Raw genomic sequence first — 24,886 nt, forward strand, 5'->3', positions numbered from 1 at the left:
TCTCCTATCCTGAGACACCAAAAGAATATGGCTCAATAGGTAATTTCTGTTACTCTATGTTCAAGGTCACTGATTCTCTGTACTTTTTATTCTGCCATGGATCACATCCAGTGAGTAGAGTTTATTGGTTATTGCATTTTTTTTCGGTTATAAAATTTTTAATTAATTTTGTTCTTCTATCTGCTGAGACATCTTTTATTTTTTTTTTATTTGTTGTAAGCATGTTGCTAAATGCTGCTTCAAGTAGTTTGTGATGACTCCTCCAAAATCTTTGTTAGTGTTCTGATACCTGTCTTAATCTGATATTGGAGTCCTGAGTGTAGTATTCAGACTGATGTCTTACTGTTGTTGATTTCGTAATTGATTTTCGAAGCCTGGGCATTGAGGTATTGTGAGATTCTGAATTTTAGGTAAATCTTCTGTTTAGCAGGCCTCCTCTGACACTACTTAACTGGGGCAGGGGTACTGCCTTATCACTGCAGGTGGGGATGGAGACTAGGTTCCCACCTCTGCCTCCCTGATTCCCGGGATAACGGATTCCTCATTACTTCTGAGTATTGTGGAAGTTTAGACTCCTCAGTAAGATGAAAGATAGTATAGACTGGGGATAGAATATTTGCAAAGTGCGTATTCGACGAAGGCTCATGTCTGCAATATATGGAGGACTCTTAAAACTCAAACTCATTAACAGGGACAGTCCAAATTTAAAATGTGTAAAAGACATGAAGCAGAAAAAAAAAAAAAAGACATTAACCAGAGGAAACACAAATGGCAAATAAGTGCATTAAAAGGTACTTAATATTTTCGTTTTGGCAATGCAAATAAAACTGCAGTGAAATATCACTACATGTCTGTTAGAATAGCTTGAAGATAACTAAAATAATGATGATATTATGTTAAGAATGTAGAGGAACTGAGTCACAGCTACTGTGTTGTTAAGTTCCACATAGACTTGTCGTAATACTTAGCAGTTGTACTCACGGGCATTTATCCCACAGACATGAAATTTTATATTCAGCTGTATGACATTTTCAGTTCATCTTTGCTCACGATAGCCTGCACTGGGTGTCTGAATTGTGTATGTCTATGGAATACTACACAGCAATGGAAGGGCTATTATGTATGCAATAGAATAGGCTATTATGTATCAACAACCTTCATGAATATCAAAGGTTCAATTTCAAACGGTTACATATTGTATGTTCAGTTTAAATAATATCTTTGGGCCCAGTGCAATGGCTCAATTGCCTAATCCTCCACCTGCAAGTGCTGGGATCCCATATGGGTAACAGTTCACATCCCAGCTGCTCCACTTTCCATCCAGCTTCCTTCTTGTAGCCTGGGGAAGCAGAAGAGATGGCTCAAGGCCTTGAGAACCTGCCCCCGTGTGGGAGACCTGGAGGAGGCTCCTGGCTCATGGCTTTGGATTGGCCCAGCTCTGGCCGTTGTGGCCACTTGGAGAGTGAACCAATGGATAAAGATCTTGGTCTCTCCTATTCTCTGTAAATCTGGCTTGCCTTTCCAATAAAAATAAATAAATCTTGTGACTAAATTATAGTGAGCAAGAACAAATAGTAATCACCAGAGAACAAGAGTGAAAGCAGTGTCGAGGTCAGTTGGAGTGGTTCTGTGTTTTGATTGTGGTGGTAGTTGCACAAACCTAAAGATAGAGTAAAATTGTGTGAAACAATATAGACAGACACATAGGGTACTATAAACAAGCTTAAAATTATGAAATCTGAAGGAGTTCTGTAGTTAATGGTGATGTGTCAATATTAACCTCCTGATTTTGGTTCTGAATTATAGCTAGATAAACTATATTTCTTTCCTTTTTAAAATTACTTTTATGAGAAAACTGACAGTACCCAGTTATTAGATGTAGTGCCATAATTTGGCAGTATGTTAACCATTATTTTCCTACTAGTAAAAACACGGGACAGGTGACTTCCACAGGCTCTACACACTTACAAGGAGATTCCCAAATTAGACCCAATCCCAATATATTTTCAAATACAATTGCACAACTCTGTTGGTGATATGGTAGTTTCAGTCACCACTCACTATGGCTGTGGCAAAAGCATGATGGACTGTGGGTAATGAGAATTGCATGTTAGGTATATCACTTTTTTCTCCTACTCAGTGAAGTTAGAGTGCAAGCGAAGAAATACAGCCTTATTACTATAGAGAACCTTTTGAATCTTTTCAAATTTATTTAAATCACTTGTACATTTGAGAGCATCCATTTTGGGGTTCATAACAAGTATATAGTCCTGCCTTCTAAGCTGGTAATATGGCTGTATGGTGAACTAGAAAAAGCTCTGACTTCAAATGTCAGACCTGAATTTTAGTTCTGCTTACGATTCAAGCCATTTAAATCTCATGGCGCCTGGGTTTCCACAGCTATAGGATTAATACTTATTCATCATTATTTATTGTGGCTCTTACCTTTGTGAAAGTTATTTGGCACCACACCTGACTCATATAGCTGTTGTCCACTAAGCTTGTTTTACCATAAAAGGTTTGTACAAAAGCAGTAAATCATGCACATATTTGTATGCATAGAAGTAAAGTGAATGAGAAGTATATCACAGAAGTGATAAATACTGGAGCATAATCTGTAAAATAAAAGGAGATAGAACCTAGATAGGGCCAAAAGGCATTATATTAGAAATGGGATTCAAATTGGGCTTTGAAAATTGGAAAGGTGGAAACTATTCAAAAACAAGTACAAGTCCAAGGTTATGTGATTAAAAGAAAATTAGAGTTGAGAAATGTGTACTATTTGGGACCTCCCATATATTCTATTAGATAGTGTTTTGGAAGTTGAAATCTTTAAATTTTTAAGCGGTTTATTTCAAAATGTTACATTCTTCAGTGCATTCCTGCTGTATAGTTTAACAAGTATTGTCAACTATGAAGACACTTGCTCTTACTGTATTACCTGGAAATCTTGATTAGTAAGATTGACATAATTTCTATCAGCTGTAGCTAAACTTCTTAGCAATAACCTCTCATGTTTAACAAAAGTGGATGGAATAACAACAAATTATAAGTGTGAATTGGAGTATCAATGTTTTTATGAAGGCTTATAGAATTCTCTCTCCTTTTTATTAATGTGTGTTAATTTATTCTTTAAAGAAAGCTGTGGCAGTCTTTTAACAAACTCGCTGTTCCCAAATGGTGGTTGATTTTTTTTTTCCTATGTAGTAAATGTAGAGATGTGGAACACGATGGCTAAATATTTGCTTTGAATATATAAAAGCATTGTACTGCTAATAGCCTCTTTGGTGTATTCCCATGGATAAATATGTTGGTTAAAAATTAAAAAAAAAAAGAAGTAGCTTGGTTATTAAAAACAAAGTTTGATATTCAGTGAATTTTGTATGCTGTTAGAGAAAAGAATCTTTTTATGGAGCACTAAGAAATATGTGTGATTTTGGGGAGGGGGTGCTGTAGTGAATTAGCCATAGATGCTTGTCATTTTTCTGTTTTTGAGATCCTTTTTGTTATACAATTCTGGTTTTACCATTTCGGTGAAAAATCATATTTAAAGACGTTTGTTGAATATATACTGCATCCAAAGCTTTGTGCTCAGCGTGAATGAGACAAAAAGAGTAATGCGATACAGACTCTGAAGAACCTAGTCACAGGGGAAAATATGTGCACAAATAACTGCAGGAGAAAGCAGTTTGCTATACTTGCCTTGAGCTTTGTAGGATTTCAGATAACAAAGTGTTTTTGAATGGCTGATCATGGCTGATTATGTTGAAGGTAGAACATTTGACTAATTCACAGAGCTTGTATATGAATATTAACATGGCAGTGTGATGTAGGAGTCCTGAAATGACAGCTCTTCTAATGCCGAAGATTTTATCTTTTATAGATAGAGGAACTGATTCCAATACTAATAAATGGTTATAAACTAAACATTACCATCAATGCTAATTTAAGGTAAATATTTGTGCTTTCATAAAAAAAATTTTTTTACCAATGATAGATAATTGATGTTTTTTTATATTTTTAGGCCATGAATATTGTGGTTCCATTCATGTTTAAATATGCTGTAGACAGCCTCAACCAGATGTCGGGAAACATGCTGAACCTGAGTGATGCACCAAATACAGTTGCAACCATGGCAACAGCAGTTCTGATTGGCTGTATGTGTGATTCTTTAATCTGTCTACAGGTGTTTCTTCAAGAAGGTTTCATCATGTTTGAGCAGATGACCTTTTAGCATGTTTGATATTTATTATTTTATGTGAGATTTTTCTTTGTGTTTTGTTTTCGCTTTTCTTATATGATACACTTAAGAATCTTTGTTAATATGAGCAATTTCCAAGTTCTAGAAAATAATAATATGAAATAAGACATAAAATTCATAACAGCCACTTCTAATAGTTGAGCTTTTATGAGCTATCTTTCTGGTAAAATCAATAATATTATTGCTAGTGTTAACTGTTAAATAGAGAATAAGTAAATATCAGTGTGTATATATACATATATATATATATTGCTGCTTTATTAAAATATATCTAATAGCTGTGACATTAACCTGTTACTATAAGAAAAAAAGAAGAGTAATTTGTTGCCATGTGTTATAAATATCACTTTGGGAGGTATGAATGGGAAATGCTTTTAGTCTACATGATGTTTCAAGATCTTCATTTTGTCATTTGTTTTTGAGGGAACTGAATTAGATCAAAAACCTCAACAGATACTGTGCATTTATCCACAATATGGCTATATGGGCTATTATTTCTTAAGAGTATTCTAATTGGAAAAAAATCTTTCAACATCTGAAATCTAGGGAAAAATAACACTGAAAGGGATCCATGGTGGTGAAAAGGTTAGTATTTATTAGGGTGGATGATTTCTGGGTTGCTTTTAGTGATTTCTGGGTTGCTTTTAGTTAACATGTCTGAAACATGTTAACTAATATTTTCTGAGCCTTTGCCATGTTTAAATGCCTATGGTTCTAATGTTTTTATACCCCGTATTTTCTTTTTAGATGGTGTATCAAGAGCTGGAGCTGCCCTTTTTAATGAAGTTCGAAATGCAGTGTTTGGCAAGGTAGCCCAAAATTCAATCCGAAGAATAGCCAAAAATGTTTTCCTGCATCTGCACAACCTGGATCTGGGTTTCCACCTGAGCAGACAGACGGGAGCTCTGTCTAAGGCAATTGACAGAGGAACAAGGGGTATCAGTTTTGTCCTGAGTGCTTTAGTGTTTAACCTTCTTCCCATCATGTTTGAGATGATGCTTGTCAGTAGTGTTTTGGTAAGTAAAAGATTTTTTTGTACCAACTTTTATAACATTCTTATTCATAGAAATTGAGTATCTGAAGCTGTTGGACTATTACATGATCATGGGTTTGAAATTCCATGACATGAGAAATATTACATAACTTGGTTAGTTCTTTTGCCACAAATCTCAGTGGATAGTTCAAATTCTTTATCACTTTTTAAAGATTTATTTACTTGAAGGACAGAATTAGAGATCTTCCATTCACTCATCATATGATAGTAAACAACTGTTCAGTTCTACAGATAAATTAGTCATTAGCATTTGCAAGATATTTTTAAAGCAGGCATTTTTGCCTAAGACATGAAGTGATAATCTGAAAATATCTAGGTGTCTATTCTCAAAATTTTATACAATTTCATCTTTTGTATTTAAAAGTATACATAGCCACATATACCTCAGTAAAATTTCTCCTCAAATTTATTATAATATTTTGTTAGTAGTATTTAACAATAGTAAAAATGTAGCAAGTTTTTTTAAAAATTTTATTTTTTTTTATTGGAAAGGCAGATATACAGAGAAGGAGATATATAGAGAAAGATCTTTAATCTGTTGACTCACTTCCCAAGTGAACTGAGCTGAGCTGATCCAGGAGCCAGGATACAATTCCAGGTCTCCCATGCAGGCGCAGGATCCTAAAGCTTTGGCCCATCCTCTGTTGCTTTCCCAGACCACAAGCAGGGAGCTGAATGGGAAGTGAAGCAGCAAGGGTACTTAATCAGCACCCATATGGGATCCTGGCAGAAGCTAGATAAGAATTTAGCTACAAGGCTATTGTGCTGGACTTTTTTTTTTTTTTAAAGATTTATTTATTTATTTATTTTTTCCATTGGAAAGGTAGATACACAGAAAGAAGGAGACAGAGAGAAAGAAAATGTGGCAAGTTTGACTTCCTGTATTACCCAAGTAGATTTTCCAGGGTATCTGATTTTCCATGTATTCAAATGCCATTTCTCATCATTATATTTAATAAGCAATAATAACTTACTAAGAAATTAAAAGCTTTTAACTAGGCTTCGTTGTTGTATATTGTAAACTGTGTAACAAGAACACTGGCTATTTCTCATTTGTTCATTTGACTTCTTTGTCCAGTATTACAAATGTGGTACCCAGTTTGCATTGGTAACTCTTGGAACACTTGGTGCATACACAGCATTCACAGTGGCAGTCACACGATGGAGGTAAACTATTCCCCAGAGACCAGTAAAGGCTCAAAAATCAGTTATGCTTTTATAACACACATTTCATGCCTGTGCAAATCTTTGTCTTACAGAACTAGATTTAGAATTGAAATGAACAAAGCGGATAATGATGCAGGTAACGCTGCTATAGACTCACTGCTGAATTATGAAACTGTGAAGGTAATATGTTTAATTATACTTGCCTCTACCTTTCACACTGTGCTAGGATTTGTTCTGCCATTTAATTTAATAGGTGCTGTAAGTTACTGCTTCAGATTAGGATAGGATTTCTAGGTGTGATGGAATAATGCTGCTTGGTTCCTTTTCTTTTGTTTAAATATTATCCTTTCTTTTCTCCTTAGTAATTGTTTGGCAACATCAGAATTTTACCTTCTGAATTAAGTTATGGGTGATTACAAATATACAATTAACATCTTAAATCTTTTTTTTGTTTGTTTTTTTTGAATTTGAGCGGAGAGAGAAAAATACACTCCCATCCTCTAACTCACTCCCTAAATGCCTGCAATGTCCAGGGCTGGGCCAGGTTGAAGAGGGAACTCAGGAATCTGTGTCTCCTGTGTGGGTAAAAGAGAGCCAAGCACTTGAGCTATCACTGCTGCTACCCAGGGTCTGTATTAGCAGGTAGCCGGAGTAAGGAACCAGAGCTGGGTGTGGAAAAAATGTACTCTAGTATGGGACACAGGCATTTTATCCTCTAGTGCAAATACCTAGCCCCAATTCGTATGTGTATTCATAATGAGCACTAAGGTAATCCAACTTGCATGTAAACTCTTGGCTCTATTTTTCAGGGTGCCTAGAATATTCCTTTTTATTAATTCTTTCACTTATTATTTTTTCCATTTAACGAAAGAATTACTGTACGTTTCTTGTATACAAACCAATATGCTAAGTACTGTGATGAGGGGCTGGTGAAAATCATTTCCTGCAATGCCAGAATTTTATAATCTACTGAGTTCAAATCGGTATGCAGATGACTAGCCAAGAAGGCATAATGCTGTTATGGCAATTAGGAAGGACTATTCTGCATCTCAGGATCAGGGAAAGGTTTTGTAAAGGTGGTTTTATAGAAAACTTGGGGTTTTTTTTTAATGTTCTTTTAAAATTTGTATTACTTGGAGAACAGATTTCATGCATTCCATAGGTGTGGTTCCAAGAAGACAGGTACATTTCCCTTCCCTTCCCTCCCCTCCCCTCCCGGCTCTTCATCAGTTTTGCAAAGACATAATTGCAATCCACTACATATTCACTGGCTTCCTTCAGATTATCTAAGCATCCAGTAAATGTTTGTTGGGTGAAATTCTAAAAACTACCAGAGTACTGTAATCCAATGTATTAAATGGAATGTTCTTTAAATGGAAGCAAACAGTACAAAATTTTATCTATACATGGAATCTGATTGAAAGAATACCAATCAGTTAAGATAATACATGCCAATTATACTTGTCCATCACTGCTATTTTTATGTATTTTGTAGTATTTTAATAATGAAAATTATGAAGCACAGCGATATGATGGATTTTTGAAGACATATGAAGCTGCATCTTTGAAAAGTACCTCTACTCTGGCTATGCTGAACTTTGGTCAGAACGCTATTTTCAGTGTTGGCTTAACAGCTATAATGGTGCTCGCCAGTCAGGGAATTATGGCAGGTAATAATCTGTTGTTCTTGCATTTATAGACTGCTTAACTTAGCTTTTTAAAATAAATATTAATAAAAGGGATATGTATATTGGCTCTAAGTGTAAAAGATATTCCATAAAGTGCTTTTTGTCATTCTTTGGGTTTTGTGTATCACAATGTATACTTTTGTTTCATAATTTTTTTTTTTTTTTGCTTCCTTTTGTTTAACAGTGGCTCTTTCATTGACAGGAATTACCATGTTTGCATTTTTGTGTCCATAACCTAATTGCTTCAAGAACAGTTTTCTTTTTTGCATCTGATATTTCTAATTACATTTATGGACTTTGATAGCAATACAATGATTTCTTTTTTTTGAACTAGTGATAACTTTTTACTATATCAATTTTTAAAAATTTATAGACGATTCTATTTATTCTTTTTGAATTCTGTTTTATAGTTCAGAGAAACTATTCTTAGGAAGAAAGGAGAGATTTTTTTTTGCTTTCCATTTTTATCTTCACATTACATATACCAAGTATCCCATGTTATCTAAATCACAGATTAGAATGCTTTGAAATTGAGTAGCCCTAGACATTCCTAAATATGCGTATTTTGAATCATGTATGAACTTTTGTATTTTTTTTTCACCCTACCCGTAAACTTCTTCTATTTTAAACTGGAGAAGTTTATAACATTCAACTAAAATAACTTTTTTCTTCTACCAACTATATATTAAGGAACACTTACCGTCGGAGATCTTGTAATGGTGAATGGACTGCTTTTTCAGCTTTCATTACCTCTTAACTTTCTGGGAACTGTATATAGAGAAACTAGACAAGCACTCATAGATATGAACACTTTATTTACTCTACTCAAGGTAGACACTCGAATTAAGGTAAGTGACCTATGTGGTACCTTTTTAAAAGTACGTGACCATCATCCCATTGATAGAATTATTCTAGATGACAATTCTTACATTACTGTGTTAGCAAACCAGTTACTATTTAGTAAGAATTGGAGCTATCATATGTATTAAGGAATTGAAGATTTCACTTCTGTATTTAAATAAATATTTACATAATTAAATTTTTACAGTGAATAAAGATTATACTTAGAAACTGAAGTTTCTTAAATTGAGCTGTTTGTAACTGGATTTGCGTGATGTCAGATGTAAGACTGCCTTTTCTCTCATCCCTAGCCTTTTTATTTCTTTGCCCTATCCTCCTCACAACCCAGGAAGAAGTTACCTAGAAACCAAAACACTCAGGGTTTTTTAACATTAGCGAAAACCAGATCTTTATGCTTAGAAATGGTCTGACTCCACTTACAAATCTCCTCCTTCCTCCATTATGTTCTTTTTTTCTTGCTTTGTGGATTAGAAAATTGTCTGCATTAAGGTACTCTAGGCAGTGTGTAAAGTGGCTTTTTTTTCTTCTTTCCCTGCCTAGGACAAAGTGATGGCATCTCCCCTTCAGATCACACCACAGACAGCTACGGTGGCCTTTGATAATGTCCATTTTGAATACATTGAGGGGCAAAAAGTCCTTAGTGGATTATCTTTTGAAGTTCCTGCTGGAAAGAAAGTGGCCATTGTAGGAGGTAGTGGGTCAGGGTGGGTAATTTAGTTATTTATAACATTCTGCATTATTGTTTGAATACTTCTAGTGTAATATTTTTCTTTATCATGATAGAATGATTACTGTGGTTTAAAACAGAGGTTCCCCAATGCCAATGGAAGCTAAATAACCTTTCTTTATCTGCACTTTCAGGAAAAGCACGATAGTGAGACTGTTGTTTCGCTTCTACGAGCCTCAGAAGGGTAGCATTTACCTTGCTGGTCAAAACATACAAGATGTGAGCCTGGAAAGCCTTCGGCGGGCAGTAGGAGTAGTACCACAGGTATTTAAAAACAGAAAAAGTATTTGGAGGATGTATTGGTTGGTGGATCTGTAACTAGAATAATTTGAATCCAGTGAGTTAAACATATTTTAATGAAATGGGTGATGTTAGACCCTACATGTGAAATTCTGTTGCCAACACCCATTTTCTTAAAAGGGGGGAAAAATGAGTGGAAATTTTGCATGATTAAAAAACTCCAAAGGCCCAGAAGGAAAGCATAGTATAGAATGAAAGCACGGACTACAGTAAGGCTGATCTTGAATTTTTTGTTTTAAAAATCTTATTTTATTCGCCTTCTTGTTATTATTACTATTTGAGAGAGACAGGGGGAGAGAGAGTAAATAAGCTAGGGTGAGCACAGACACAATAAATCACTGTCTCCCAAATGCCTGCAAAGCTAGCAACCAGGAACTCAGTCCTTGTCTGCTACATGAGATGCAGAGATCCAATCTTTTTACCATTACCACTGCCTAAACATAAGCAGGAAGATGAACTCCAAAGTAGAGCCAGGACTCAAAACCGGGTACCTTTATATAGGGCGCTGCCATCTTGACTACTAGGCGAAACGCCTTCCCCCCAGACCTGGATTCCAACCATAGTTAGTTAGTTTTGTAGCTTTGGACCTATTTCCTCATCTGTAAAATAAGGATACCATTTATCTTAGAGAACAGGATTTTTATTTTATATTAGGAATAAGATATATATAAAGCATCAAATATAATATCTATCACATAAAAAAGGAGCATTATGCCTTTGAGTAGTTTCTGATGTAGTGAGTTTATAATAATTGAAACATAGTTTGGCTGCTCATCTCAGAATTGTGCGCCAATTTCAGCACTGTGCCTTAAGTGCAAAGAATAGTGCCTAACCTGTAAGTAAGTGTTTCTTTCATAAGCATTTGCTCAGTTACATAGTTGAGGGTCGTAGGCAGGAGGGGAATGTAAGCATCTGAGAAGACATGAAGTAGATAACATTAGAAATTGGAAATTTTTCTTACATTGAAAGCTTACTGAGTGCCCCGAGACTTAGTTGCAGTTAATATTTCTTATATTAGCTGTTAATTCCTGGAACTAGAATCAAATCCCTGGGAGAACAGGTCAAAATAAGAGGGAAGTGATGAGGAGGAACTCTGAGAAAATGGTTGGCCAGGGACATGTAGCTTGTAAATGACCCCCAACTGATTCAACACATGGCACTTTTCTATCTTTTCCTTTACTGAGAATCCCAAATGTTATGAGCATGAGTTCCTTAGAGATATTATTAAAGCACCAGTTGTGTTTCACACACCTCAGTTGTGATTTTAGAGGGCAGTATGGAACCCAGAAATCTGCATTTAAAAAAAAAATGTTTCCCAGATGTTGAGAAACACTGGCCTTAACTCAACGACAAATGGGTTGCCACTACTTTAGACTCAAGTGTGCTTAGCTGTGTAAATAGGTCCCTGCTATTCTCCTAGGCTGTGTACCAATTTTCCTCATCCTTTTGAAAAAAAAAAATGAAATGCCAAGTAAAACTGTATATAAACAGTAAATGAAATAGAGTCTCACTCTCATTGAAGCCTGTAGCAATATAAATTAAGTCAACAATGGTATGCCATTCTTGACCTTTAACATTTGGCAAAAATTTTCAAATCAATAATGCCTACTTTGGGAAAGGCTGTGTAAAATAGATGGTCTGTTGTTTTGCTGGTAGAAGTGTATACTTTTCCTGACAAGTGAATTGGTGATATGTGTCAGGTGCCTGAAAACTAATCCATGTCCTTTAATCCAATGATTCAGCTTCTAGAAAATTTTAGTAAGGAAATGAACCAACCAAGATGTAAATATACTTTTATGTACAAAGATGTTCATTTATGAAGCAAACGGCAGAAACAATATAAATGTCCAGTGCAAATGTGTGATTGAATTATCTTTGTGGGGGCAAGTGCCATGTGGTCTGTTATAAGCAGTAGGTTTTTAAAAGAATATTGGAGGTGTAGAAAAATAGCTAAAAAGTTTTTGAAAAAGAAGATGCCAAATAGAATAGACTATAAAAAAAAAAAGAATAGAATATCCACATTTGGTAGTATTGATGGATATGTGTAAATAGAGAACAAAGAGAAACAGGAAAATGTTAATTGGTTATATCCAGATGATGGAATTGTGGTTTAATTAGTTATTTAATTCATAAAATTTGTTATGTGTTTAAGGTGTACAACATAATATTATGGATACATATAGATTGTAAAATGGTTACTATAGTGAAGCAAATTACTGTGTCCTACAAATAACTGTAGCTAGTTACCTGCTTTTTGTCTGTGACAGGAGCTGCTAAAACCTATCCATTTAACAAAAATGTTGGGAAGGAAAGTCCTGTATTTTTATCTTACCTTATTTTTGATACTTCCATATGTTTCAGTTACCATCTGTTTGTTAATTTTTTAATAGAGACTATTTTTAAATATTTTTAAATAGTCTCTATTTTATAGATCTTTGCGCTTTGGAGTTTAAATGCCATCTAAATATGAAATATTTTATGTTAATAGTAGATAATGTAAAATTAAAATATTATTTGGAGTATCTGTATTTATCTGGTTATGTTGTTAAAGGAGATTTTAATTTGGTATTTCTCTTGATGAGAATCATGAAGACTGGGTTTAAAATAAGAGATGAATGATGCTAACTCTAAGTTTGTTTTAGTGTGCCATGTCAGAATAATTTAAAATATCAAGTGAATGTTTGAAGTAAATTCACATTATATATGTATGTGTGTATGTCTGTCTGTGTATGATAAATTTTCCGTCTTCTATATTTTAAGTCCAATATCAGAGCTTCTTAAGCACTTAGGAAAACGTGTTGAACCTCATTAGTAACTACAGAAATGCTAATTTAAACAAAAGGCATATTTGACCCTCCTAAAAATGATACCAACTCAAAAATGGTACCAATTCCAGGGTTGCTCAGGATATGTGCGATTCTCATATATTATTGGTTGCCTGTAAAGTATTTTTAAGTGGACTTACTGTTACCTTTTAATCCACCAAGCTACATTAAGAAATTCTTCTTACAGAAATAGTATCACAGGCACACTCAGTCATATGTTCTTATTCCAACATCGTGGTAGCATAAGTTAGGAAGTCACAGTAATGTTCATCAATAAGGGAATGAATAATAAATTATGATATATACATAGTATAGCATATGCAACTGTTAAAAAGAATGAGATAGTTTCTGTTACTGATGTAGACAATCTCCAGGATATGTGTGGTAAATGAAAAAATTAATAAGCAAAATAATATACATAGAATGACTCCACTTATGTGAGGAACAAAAACATATGTTGAAAGCATATAATATTCAGAAAAGGTCTGGAATGGTACCCTGCATGTGTTGATGATCAACTCTGGGAAGGAAATGGGATTATAGGGATAGGAGTGATGAAAGTACTGTTACATTTCATTTTTTATGCCTTGATATCTTTGATATTTGCAGTTTTTATAATGAATAAGTATGTATTTATTTATACATCTGTTTTAGGATGCTGTCCTCTTCCATAATACTATTTACTACAACCTCTTATATGGAAATATTAGCGCTTCACCTGAAGAAGTATATGCAGTGGCAAAATTAGCTGGACTTCATGAAGCAATCCTTCGAATGCCACATGGATATGACACCCAAGTAGGGGAACGAGGACTCAAACTTTCAGGTAATCAAAGATTTTAGACTTATCCCCACCTTGCTTATTCTCTTCCAACTAATTTGTCAGAGCCATTTTGTAGGAAGTTTAATAACAGAGTTCAAACCAATGCTCATCCAATCACATTTGATGACGTTTCCAATCTCCTACCTCTCACTGTAAATATTTTATCATTCTAGAAGTATGTTCTCAAGTTGCTTTTTTTTTTCACTTGGAACAGAAAACATAGTTACTTAATATTAGGTAAAATATAGGTAAATACTCAGGTGAGTGTACCTAGCAGCCTAATATATGATCATCAGGAAAGCCAGCTTTAATCTAGAAACAAAAGTATTGAGGGAAAAGAGCAGTAATTTAATGGTGAATAATGTATCTTCTTATTTTAGTATCCTACATCATTAGAGTTTGTTTATAATGTTTTTGGCCTTATTACACTTATCCTGATAACTGCTATGTTTTTCATATAGCCAGTTTCACTCTTCCTTGTTAGCTCAATGATCAATGAAATTTGGAGGCTTGTAAATTTCCAATTAAATGCTTAATTATGAGATTGCTAGGACAAAAAATGAATTACCTTAAAATGAATATTTTTGGAGAATTCATAAGGTTTTTTTTGCCCCAAATTACATTTATTCAGGAGTATAACAGTAGCTAATACTTGAAAGAATGTATTTCCTAGATACTTATTTCTATATTTAGGGATAAATGCGGGCAAGCATGTTGCAATGGGAAGAACCCTGGGAGTCAGTCAAATCCGGTCCAGATTCTACAGAGATTTGCTCTGTGTCCCTGAGCAAATCTCTATACGTTTTTGTGCCTCTGCTTCCTTCAAGTTGTAAAACTTTATAGAGACCTATAAAAAAATAACTAAGAGGAGGTAAAAGATAATTTAGTATATAACCTTAGCTTTGAAGAATACTGTGAAAAATAACAGCTTCCTGTCAAAAAGCTTCTTTGATAATATTGGCTGAATGTTTTTTTTTTTATGATACAATGTAAATTTAGATACTCAAGTTTATATCTTCCAGTTTCCAGTTAGGATTTTTTTGAGTCTGTCAACTCTGCAATACAAAAATTGTTACCTGCCCTCATCATTATCATTCTTTTTGCCTACCACGAAGTCAGATTTCAGTGTTAACATTTATGCTCCAGGGAATATTGTCAGAGGATATCATATATGACCTTAAACTCTACAACTAGTAAAATGAGCAGTGATCAGGAGTTTAGATAAATGTTGCAAGATATTACTTGGTGGTTGTGATCCATGGAAATGATGGAAACACACAGCACATCTTGCTATATTTCCTTAAGCTAAAGTTTTTCTTTCCAGGAGGAGAAAAACAAAGAGTAGCAATTGCAAGAGCCATTTTGAAGGATCCCCAAGTCATTTTGTATGATGAAGCTACTTCGTCATTGGATTCAATTACTGAAGAGGTAAGTGATGGTGAAAATATGAAACTCTTTAATGTTTGCTGTTTCTCCTTAGAAGTTGCAGTTAAATGGGTGTATTTGTATTTTAAATGAATTTCAGCAGTAGGTGCAGTAGAACACATTCTCTAGATCCTCCCCCGCCCCCGTAGCAAATGATGATGGTGGGAACCCAGACTGCATCACGATGTTGTTAAGTCCTCGTACAAATATGTCTCCTTTGAAACTGTGTGACACTTTGACACATTTTATGGTGTTATCCATGTAAGGATTGTCGAATAATATGACTAAGAAATTCTTTAGGTTTTGTTCTGCTGCCATTTCATGCCTATTAGAATAAATCATGCAAGTGATTTTAACACTGTGCCAGTGTGCACCATAAACCTTTTCACTTACAGAGTGACTCATTGAGGTACAGGTCAGGCACACACAACATGTGATGCTGTTGTCAACTTGTATTCATTTCACAGAAAGTGTTGTGAAGCACTAACATGTTGTGGCACTAGTATTGCCACTACCCAAGCAGCTACATTAAATTTCCAGACAACGTCTTTACATTGTATGCTGAAGTCTCAACACCAGTGATAATTTCACAACTGAAGCCTCTTAATCTGGAACCAAGGAAGGCAGATATCATTTGTCAGTTGCCTATATTCATCCAGCTTTTAGTTTAGTATATAGTATGAACCAAATGTTGAGGAATAGGCCTATTGAGGCTTTACAGGCTGTTGGAGATAATAGTGGCATAAAGAGTTAAGTTGCAGTACACATTATTTGCTCAACATAGTAAAACACTTTAATGTCTTTTTTTTTTGTTAACATTTTAATTTCAATGTCAATTGGCTAGCATAGGGTTTTGTTAGATGTAAAGTAAGCCCTCAGTATGCCAAGATTCCATTCATGCGAAGATTAGGGAATGAATGCATACAGGAACTATAGTTAAAAGTTGTACTAGCAATCATTATTTGGATCTCAAACTTTCATTACACCAAGCAGCATAACCCATGAAGAACTAATGGAGAACCCAAAGAGAACAAGCTGGTGGAAGATTGGTAAATTGTAATGAGCCTTTTTTTTTTTTTTTATTGTTCTGGAGTACTCAGTGGGATATTAACATTTTTGAGAATAAGGAAAAGTGGTCCCATAAACATCAGTTTCTTGGGATTGGCCCTTTACATGATTATGATTCTGCCATAATGCAATACAAACTCATTTTCTGAGTAAGCATCTGCTCTTAGTAATTCTATGCCTTTAAAAAATAAGGAAATGTCTGTAGGAAGCCTTTAAATATATTCCCTGCATTGTTTTTCATCCGGCTACTTAGAACCACCCCAACTCCTTAAATTGTAGGAGAGATCTTCACAAAGCAATAATAATGAAAGAAGTATGCATGAATTTAAAAAAATTTGCACCAAATTAAGCCTGTCTTTATACCATGAACTTCAAAAATTACCTCATAATTTATAATATGTTTTCCAGAATGCTTTTGAAAATGAGCTTTTCTCAAGTTAACAATAGCGTTGTCTCTGTGTTCCCTTCTATCTTCTGAATTTGAACTAAGAAAAATCCAATGTTCATATGTGTTCTTCCAGTTTTTATCTTTCATTGCATTATTTTTTTTCATAGAACAATTGGTTAATTTTTTTAAGTGAATGAGAAGGCTGTTTGGTTTTAAATAACATTTCACTATTTTTAAAGATGTATTTTTTTATTTATTTGAGAGAAACTGAGAGGGAGAAAGTAAGTAAGCTGGTTCACTTCCTGAATAGCTGCAATGGTTGGGGCTGGGACAGTCTGTAGCTAGAAGCCTGAAACTTCATCAGATCTCCAATGTGGGTGGCAGGGGCCCAAACATTTGGGCCGTCTTCTGTTGCTCTCCCAGGAGCATTAGTAGGGAGCTGGTTTGAAAGTGGGGACTCAAACTTTTACTCTGATATTGGATGTCAGTGTCACAAGCAGCAACATAACCTGATATACCACAACACTGGCCCCATATTTCACAATTTTTAAAAAATTAACAGGCATAAAATTCTTATATGTTTATTAATACTATGTGATTTTTCAATACCGGTATACATTGCCTAGTGCTTTGGGTTATTTTAAATTTCCCTGCATCCTATTACTTGACTTTCCCTTTATTTTAATTTATAAATATGTTTGGTTATTTCCTGATACCACTTTAGTTGTTTATTAATTATACAATATACTCATGTTCTCTAAGACTTTGAAAAATGTTGGCTATCACATTGATAACTTTTTTCCATGAGTATGTGGTCATATGTGTCTTCTCTTTTTTGCTTGTTATGCTTTTTTTTCTAATTATTAGATTTGATCAAATAAATGGTATCAAGTTTACACAGTAGGAAATTGCTATTTTATATGTTCCTTTAGGAAGTGTGTGATTATTTTAATATATGTTAACCTATTGGACACATGTTTTTTCCTTCCTACTCTTCTTGTCAAATTTGTAGGCTATTCTTAGTGCCATGAGGGATGTGGTCAAACACAGAACTTCTATTTTCATTGCACATAGATTGTCAACAGTGGTTGATGCAGATGAAATCATTGTCCTGAATCAGGTAAGAAATTAAAGTTTAGAATCTGAAAAACATTGGGAATTGCTACAGATACAGGAAACTTTACTATTCTTTTAAACTAAAATATACAGAATTTGCATTCTGACTGAGTCCTAGTAAGATTCTGATTTTAGCCCTTTTTGATAGGAAATAATACACATTACTTACAAGAGGGAATACACTGTATTTACTCACTTTCTATTGAAGTTTTCAGAGCAAAATTTGACTTTCAAGCATGTATAATAAAACAATTTTTCACACTTGTTTTCCCTCTGGATTGAATCCTTGCTCAATATTCTTGCTTTATTATATATTTTCACTGTTCTAATTCTGCATGTGCCCTTATATACAAAAGAAAATTACCATAAGATAAAGTGGCCATTTTCAAAACAACCATTTTTATTTTGTGTTTTTCCCTATGTTGAAACAAAGAGAAAAGACAACTTGCATTATCTTTTCTGAGGGAATAACTATACGAGTGTGCTATCTAAATGTATTGAACAAATCAGAGTCCTACTATTGTAACTGGTAGACTTGAAAATTGTAATAATTTTCCTTTTCTCCTCTCAGCAAGGACCTCTTCCTCCAACCCCTAGTACTTGATTATTTCTGACATTGTTCTGTTTTCCACCTTGCAGTCAGCCTTTTTCTGTGATTATTTTTTCCTTTTTAATAAATACATTCTCAGTTATTTATCATTTTGAAAGCCTGTATACTGAGAGTTCAGAGAAAAGAAGCATTCTCATGTGCTTTCTATATATTGAGTTATTGAGAGAGACTTTTTCACCCCACTAAAATTCATTATATGCTTCTCAGTGCTGTGATATAAATGCTGTTTCCTTTATAAGGCACCAGTACACGTGTATGATCCTCGGCCTCTCAGTTGTATGTTCATAAACGTTTATATTCATTAGAAAATAAACTGATGCTTCCAGCATGATTATACCAAAATGTCCTAAATTGAACATTTTATAGATATACCTTATTATATTGTTGGTGTTCAGGAATCTGAAATAAAATCTGTTTTGTGCTTTTCACTAAGCTTTCTAGCTCTATACAGCCATGCATTTGAAAAAGCAGGCCTGTACTTAACATGCCTCATGCCATGGGGTTCACAGTATCTGTACAGCTGTATCACAGTATTGCCACTTGACTTCGACATTATAATTGGAACTGACTAGTGATCATAGGCCTTGTATCTAAAATCTCTATGTCAGAAATTTGATGACGATAAAGTTGCACAATCATGAATATCAGAGATCTCCATTATGTAGTGAAATGAATATGACCCTAGTTTAAAATTGAGGAAATAAGATCAGAATAATAAGTATAAATCCGCAAGGATAATGATACAGGAAAAGCAGTAACAATGAACAAAGGTTATGGAAAATATAGCATTTTTCAAATAAGGAAAGATATTGTTAAGAAAAAAGTAAAGGAACTATAGCATAATTTCTGGAATGTAATGATAAAAAGTACGATGCAAACGGGATATCAGATGCTGTCTTTTATGAGGAGGATGCAGGTGGGGAATATGTAAGTGTGGTTATTTTTGCAAAAACAAGCTCAGTTAGAAAAAAGCAGAAACAAAAGAAACCAAATCTGCAGGGTGAGGTAGGAAAAGAAGGAGACTTTTTGTTATTTTACTTTTGAGTGTTTTGTATGTTCAAAAATAAAGCCAACAGAGTGAGACAAAAACAAAAATTTGGTACAAATAGAAGCAAAACTTTATCAAATTGTTAACAACGAAGAAGAAAAATAAAATCAATCATTCTAATTACGAACCCTTAGTAGAATAGATTTTAATAACAAAAGTAACTCCAAAGAACATTTGAATTTAATGTTTATTTTTGGTAGTAGTGTAAGGTTAGCATTTCTGAAGCTGTTTTGTATAAATTTTAGACTGAGCATCTGAGTAAATGTATTGATGTTCTTAAGAACTTTGTGATGATATATTGGAAGCAAGTTATCAGTATGAATTCATGATTTTAAACAAATGAGCTAAGATTCACTGAAAGGCCTAGAAGCTGTGAAAACCCACTATCAATGAGTGTACCTGGCATTGCAGATCTTAAGCAATTAAATACTTTTGTTCTTCCTTAAAAGAAGCCAAAACTCCTTGTAAATAACTGATCCAGTTCTGGAGCACGGGAGCCACTATACCCTTGTCACGAGGACACAAGACATTTTGAATGGGCTTCCACTGGCTAAAACAAAATAATGACACAAATGAATTAGGCAACAGTTGATTAAAGAACTATCTGTGCATCTGTAATGACACTTTAAAGCAAAGTTTGAAGAATGCCAGCTTACAAATATGTAAAAGGAAGTTAAATTTAGAAAATCACATTTTGTGACCACCATTACAATAATTGATTCAGGTAATAGAGACTCAGCAATCTTATACAATCCCACATTTACATTACCCCATTTTTCACTTTTCATAATGAGATAAACAAACACTGAACAAAATTTTGTGATATTATTGCTTCAGACATGAACACAGAAAAATTTTGGTTATTTTGCTTGAAGGCATATTTCTAACCATCCTGTCACCAGGAATACCAGTTAAATGACAAAATTCTTTTTGTCTCCCAGAATGTTTAACTGTAGCTGTCAAAAGACAAATTAATTGTAGATCAGAGTTTGGAATCTATATCACATCTATACAATGTTAAGTTTAATGGCAGTTGTTAACAAAAATAGCTGCTGCAAGAGGCAAACTTTTCATTTTCATGAAGTGTTTTTAATTTCACAGTATACATAAGGATTTCAGAATATTATTTTCAAATCCTTGTATAAATAACAGTGCTTTTGACTAGAATATTTGCTGATTACAGAAAATACCACTTCGTTGCCTTTTTACCCTTCCCCTTTTTCCTTTCAAAATGAAAAATAAAACATTAAAATTGCATTTTCTTTAAGTAAAATGATATTTACAGTTTGAAGAATTTCATAGCTTTCTGTTTGTTCGCTGGCTCCAGATAACTCAGTGAAGAAAAGCATCTCTACCTCTGTTGTCCCTACTTATACTGTGGGTGAGGAATTGGGAAATGTATTTTAATGAATTTAAATCCTTTAAATCCTTAGTTAGAAATGATTATGTATTTTTCAGTTATTGTGCTAGTTAAATGACCTTTTCCTGTGTTTCTTTTGTGTTTGACTTTTAGGGTAAAGTAGCTGAACGTGGTACCCACCATGATTTGCTTGCTAACCCAGGCAGTATCTACTCAGAAATGTGGCATACACAGAGCAGCCGTGTGCAGAACTATGATAACCCAAAGTGGGGTGCAAAGAAAGAAAGTATGTCCAAGGAGGAGGAAAGGAAGAAACTACAAGAAGAAATTGTCAACAGCGTGAAAGGCTGTGGAAACTGTTCCTGCTAAGCCACATGAGGCATTTTCTGTTTTTGATTTGGACTACGCATTAATTTGCACTGAAGCAGAATTGTTGCATTAAAAACAAATGCATACATTCCCATTTCTTAAACTCCTTCTTTCATGTGAGATTGAGCTAAAGTGGAATTCGAGGCTTGCGTCTTTGACGTGGTAACTGTATTTGTCCCCAAATTATCCAGAGTGTACTTATTGGATACTATTTGACTAACTACCCCGATACCTGTTTGAAATCCCTAATCTTATAGATCAGATATGATTTCTTCATTTGTGTAGTTTCTAACACTTGGGTATGACAATTGAGAGGGAAGGTGGCTGTTTCTTAATAAGGTTCCTTGTTTCTTCTTCCCCCTTCTTCCAGTTAAAATACATCATTGATGTGAAATGAATAGATAAGTATATTTAAAGACTTTGTCAAAAGTGAACACACATTCGTGGTTATGATATTTTCTTTGGTAGACACTGTATTTAACAGTTTTTTTTGAAGTATTTACTTCTGTGTATATTTTTGGAGGAAAGCCCAAAGTTTTCATGCCATTATATAATAAGGTGATAATTCATTAGTAACAGGCATGCTGAATAGTTACTAGTGATTGGAATTTTATTTTTTTTTGACCAAAATGAGGTATTGCTTTTCTTTTGGACCAGATCTTTCCATTTTTCTATAAAAACGTATAAGCCATGGTGTAATTTGAGGATTGCTATACTGGGAGTAATCTAAAAAGCTTAGGGAGTTAATGGCCATTTCTATTTCCATCTTAAAACACCACTTTTGCTCTTTGAAAACTGCACAAAAAAGTAAAAAAAAGTAAGTGAATAGGATATATGTCTGTGTTGCACATGCTCACATGTATGTAGAAGTTAATGTCCGCTTGTCTTTAAGTGATAATGAATCTAATCCAGTTTAACACTTGGTATTACTTCATTTCAAAAATTTTCCTTTTTTGATTTATTTAGTGAGTTCCTTTTAAGCCTAGTGTAACGAGGAGGCTAGGCAATATAATCACATTTTATTTGGGGGGTAGGGGGAAGACAAAAGCAAAATAATTTTACTGGGTAGAAATAATTAATTACTAAAATGTGGGTATATGTTCACTTAGGAAGTTCCCTCTTTTCTGATTTGGATTTGTTTTAATTTGCTTAATAGTAATCATTTTATTTGAGAAACATGGGTGTCATGAATGGGTACATAAATCATAGATAATGAGATTTTATTTCTCAGAGAAGGACCTAAAATATTTACTTCATTGGTTTATGATTTTAATGAACTTTCAGCAACAGTTTGATATGAGAAAGATTTTTTTTTTTTTGGCTTTGTACTATTTACATTGTTGGGTAGATACCTAAATTTACCTACCACAAAGTATCAACTGTTGTTATATAAAGGCAATTTGATAAGTAATTTGAAGGCAGTATTTCATAGTTAGTATTTGACCCAGAGTAAATTTATTGTTAAGATTGGTTTTCTTTATTTGAGAGGCAGAGTCAGAGAGAGAGAGAGAATCCACCAGTTCACTCCCAAAATGACCACAATGACAAGGGCTGGGACAGATATAAACCAGGAGTTTCATCTGGGTCTCTGATGTGGGTGCAGGGTCCCAAGGCTTTGGGCCTTCCTCCACTGCTTTCCCAGGCCATTAACAAGGGAGCTGAATCAGAAGTGGAGCAGCTGGGACTCCAATTGGTAGCCATGTGGAGTGCCAGTATCAGAAGCAGTGGCTTAACCCACAACTATACTGCCACACCTGTCCCTGGATCTTGCTTTTAAAGTCACAGTCAACTTGGAGGTGCATAATCAGCTACAAAATGAGTTGGAGAAGGGGAGGGGTTGTTTGTTTTGACTTTTCTTAATCTGAAGCCAAAGGCGTTCTACTTCCTTTAAATAAACCAGCTGCATTACTAGAAAGGTGATTAAAGTCTAGATTGATAGTTTGCATCTTTGTTAATTCCTCCTGTACATTTCCAGTGTTGCTTGTGGAAAAGATTTAGCTTATTACCTAAACAAGCAAGTAAGATTGAAGTAAAAATTAGTAATCATTCATTCTGAAGTGTGAATAGCAGTGTTCAAAGTAAGTTATTTTGTGTGATATGGGGAATATTCAGTCCAAGGGGGTATGAATGTTTTCAGGGTGGGAATAATTTCCCTAATAAAAGATTTCAAGCTATTTTCTTTTGATATTATTGCAGGTGATCCCAAGGCCATTGTCGTCATTAACCAGTTTTTCCAGCTAATAAAAACTTAAATTACCTGAAAAACACAGTTATTGTTGGGGCTATAACTAAGTCTTAAAGACATTTCTCTTAACCACATTCTATTAAGGTGGTTCTATACAGGGAAATAATAGACAAATTAAGCTGAAAATAAAGCTTCCTAAGATGATTCACTCAAAGGAAATGCCAAGAAAAGGGCATTTAATTATAATGCACTAATTTTACATTACAATATTATATACGGAAAAAGATGAAGTATATGAATTTCTAAATCAGTGTTATAACAATGTTTTAAAGGTATTGGGATGAATAATCTGCAGTTTTAGAATGCGGCTCTGAAAAATGGACTAATGCAGTTTTATTTCTTTTAATATACCTTTTGGAGAATGAAAGTTTTACTTTCTTCCTAAGGGAATCCCAGTTTACAAAAATTAAATTGAAGCCAAGGTAATTTGAGATCATAAAAACTGGGCCACATGCCAGACTTAACATAGAAATATCTTGGTGAGCAGATGGACTCAATTGGAAATTTTGAACAGCCCAAATCTGAGGGTCAATTCCAAGAATCAGAAAGAGGCTTTAGTATTCGGACATGAACATGCTCCAGATATGCAATTACTTTTCCTCTGTCAGGATTGGTGCCTTTTATATACCTAAGGATGAATATGTTGTCTTTCCCTTGGATGTTGACAAAGTTCACTTTGTAAGAATACCTGTTTTAATAAGGGCAAGATATTTAAAGCTTGTTCTGTATCATTTTGTCCATCCTGCCTGCCATTTGCCCATATCTTTCCTGCTTGATGACAGAGTGGGTCAGTGAGTAGCAAATTTTTCCACTGTGTATTCATAATTTTCTTCCCTTGTACTTTATTAAAGGTGATCTGTTGTACATTAGTATTCAAATGTGAATGGATTTGGATGTTTTTGCACCTAACAGTCAACTTTATACAAAAGTCCCTCTCTCCTTTCTTTGAGTATGTAGATTTTGAGTGTAAATTGTATAGCAAACAGCAGTATGAAGTCAAACTGGTGAAAGCTGGTTAGTTGAGACAAAGCAGCTCAGCCAAGGAGGCCCTTTGCCACAATTAGTGTAGCTAATCATTGCTACATAAACATCATGTCTTTGTGAGTAAAAATGGGTGTCCTGGTGAAGTCACTTTTCTGCAGTGCTCAGAGAAAACAGATATTTTGTCATTTACAAATTAAGAATAAGTACAGATAATTAATAGATAGTCTGGGGCAATGGCCTTACAGCCTTATGCAGAGGGTGAAAACTTGGCATTGTTTCAGAGGAAAAGTAATTCTTTGCAGAGCTCCTAATGTGATAAAATGGTAGTAAATTATAGCGCTTTCACCTAGTATTAAGCTGTCATATTTCTGATGATGAATCAGTGAAAGGCCCCCGTTCTCAGTTCTAACAGTTAAAAAGGAAGCCTTTTGGTGGAGAAATGTTTTGATGGCGTACTGTGTGCTAAACTAGCATTTTGATTAGTTAGATGCAGTTGTAAATGAATCATATTCTAATTAAAACAGACTGGAACATTTTTAGTTAAAAGTATCAGTGAATTATTTGTTT

General features: G+C 34.3%; 1 protein-coding gene across 6 annotated transcripts in view; it reads left to right on the forward strand.

Annotated features, from left to right (window-relative positions):
• The window catches only part of ABCB7 (ATP binding cassette subfamily B member 7), a 97,438-nt gene extending 75,924 nt beyond the window's left edge, over positions 1-21,514 (forward strand). For all 6 annotated transcript variants that reach the window (XM_041000118.1, XM_041000119.1, XM_041000121.1 and 3 more), the window contains 12 exons: positions 4,025-4,157; positions 5,009-5,277; positions 6,394-6,482; positions 6,575-6,662; positions 7,978-8,152; positions 8,861-9,018; positions 9,572-9,735; positions 9,893-10,022; positions 13,538-13,709; positions 15,031-15,134; positions 17,600-17,707; positions 20,875-21,514. In XM_041000118.1, coding sequence (XP_040856052.1) covers positions 4,025-4,157; positions 5,009-5,277; positions 6,394-6,482; positions 6,575-6,662; positions 7,978-8,152; positions 8,861-9,018; positions 9,572-9,735; positions 9,893-10,022; positions 13,538-13,709; positions 15,031-15,134; positions 17,600-17,707; positions 20,875-21,090 — 1,806 coding nt within the window. In that variant the 3' untranslated portion in view covers positions 21,091-21,514. The remainder of the gene's footprint in view (positions 1-4,024; positions 4,158-5,008; positions 5,278-6,393; positions 6,483-6,574; positions 6,663-7,977; positions 8,153-8,860; positions 9,019-9,571; positions 9,736-9,892; positions 10,023-13,537; positions 13,710-15,030; positions 15,135-17,599; positions 17,708-20,874) is intronic.
• Positions 21,515-24,886: the final 3,372 nt, after the last annotated feature.

Source organism: Ochotona curzoniae, unplaced genomic scaffold (assembly GCF_017591425.1).
Source record: "Ochotona curzoniae isolate NIBS_2020 unplaced genomic scaffold, NIBS_Ocur_1.0 scaffold_1852, whole genome shotgun sequence".
Classification (NCBI taxonomy): Eukaryota; Metazoa; Chordata; class Mammalia; order Lagomorpha; family Ochotonidae; genus Ochotona; species Ochotona curzoniae.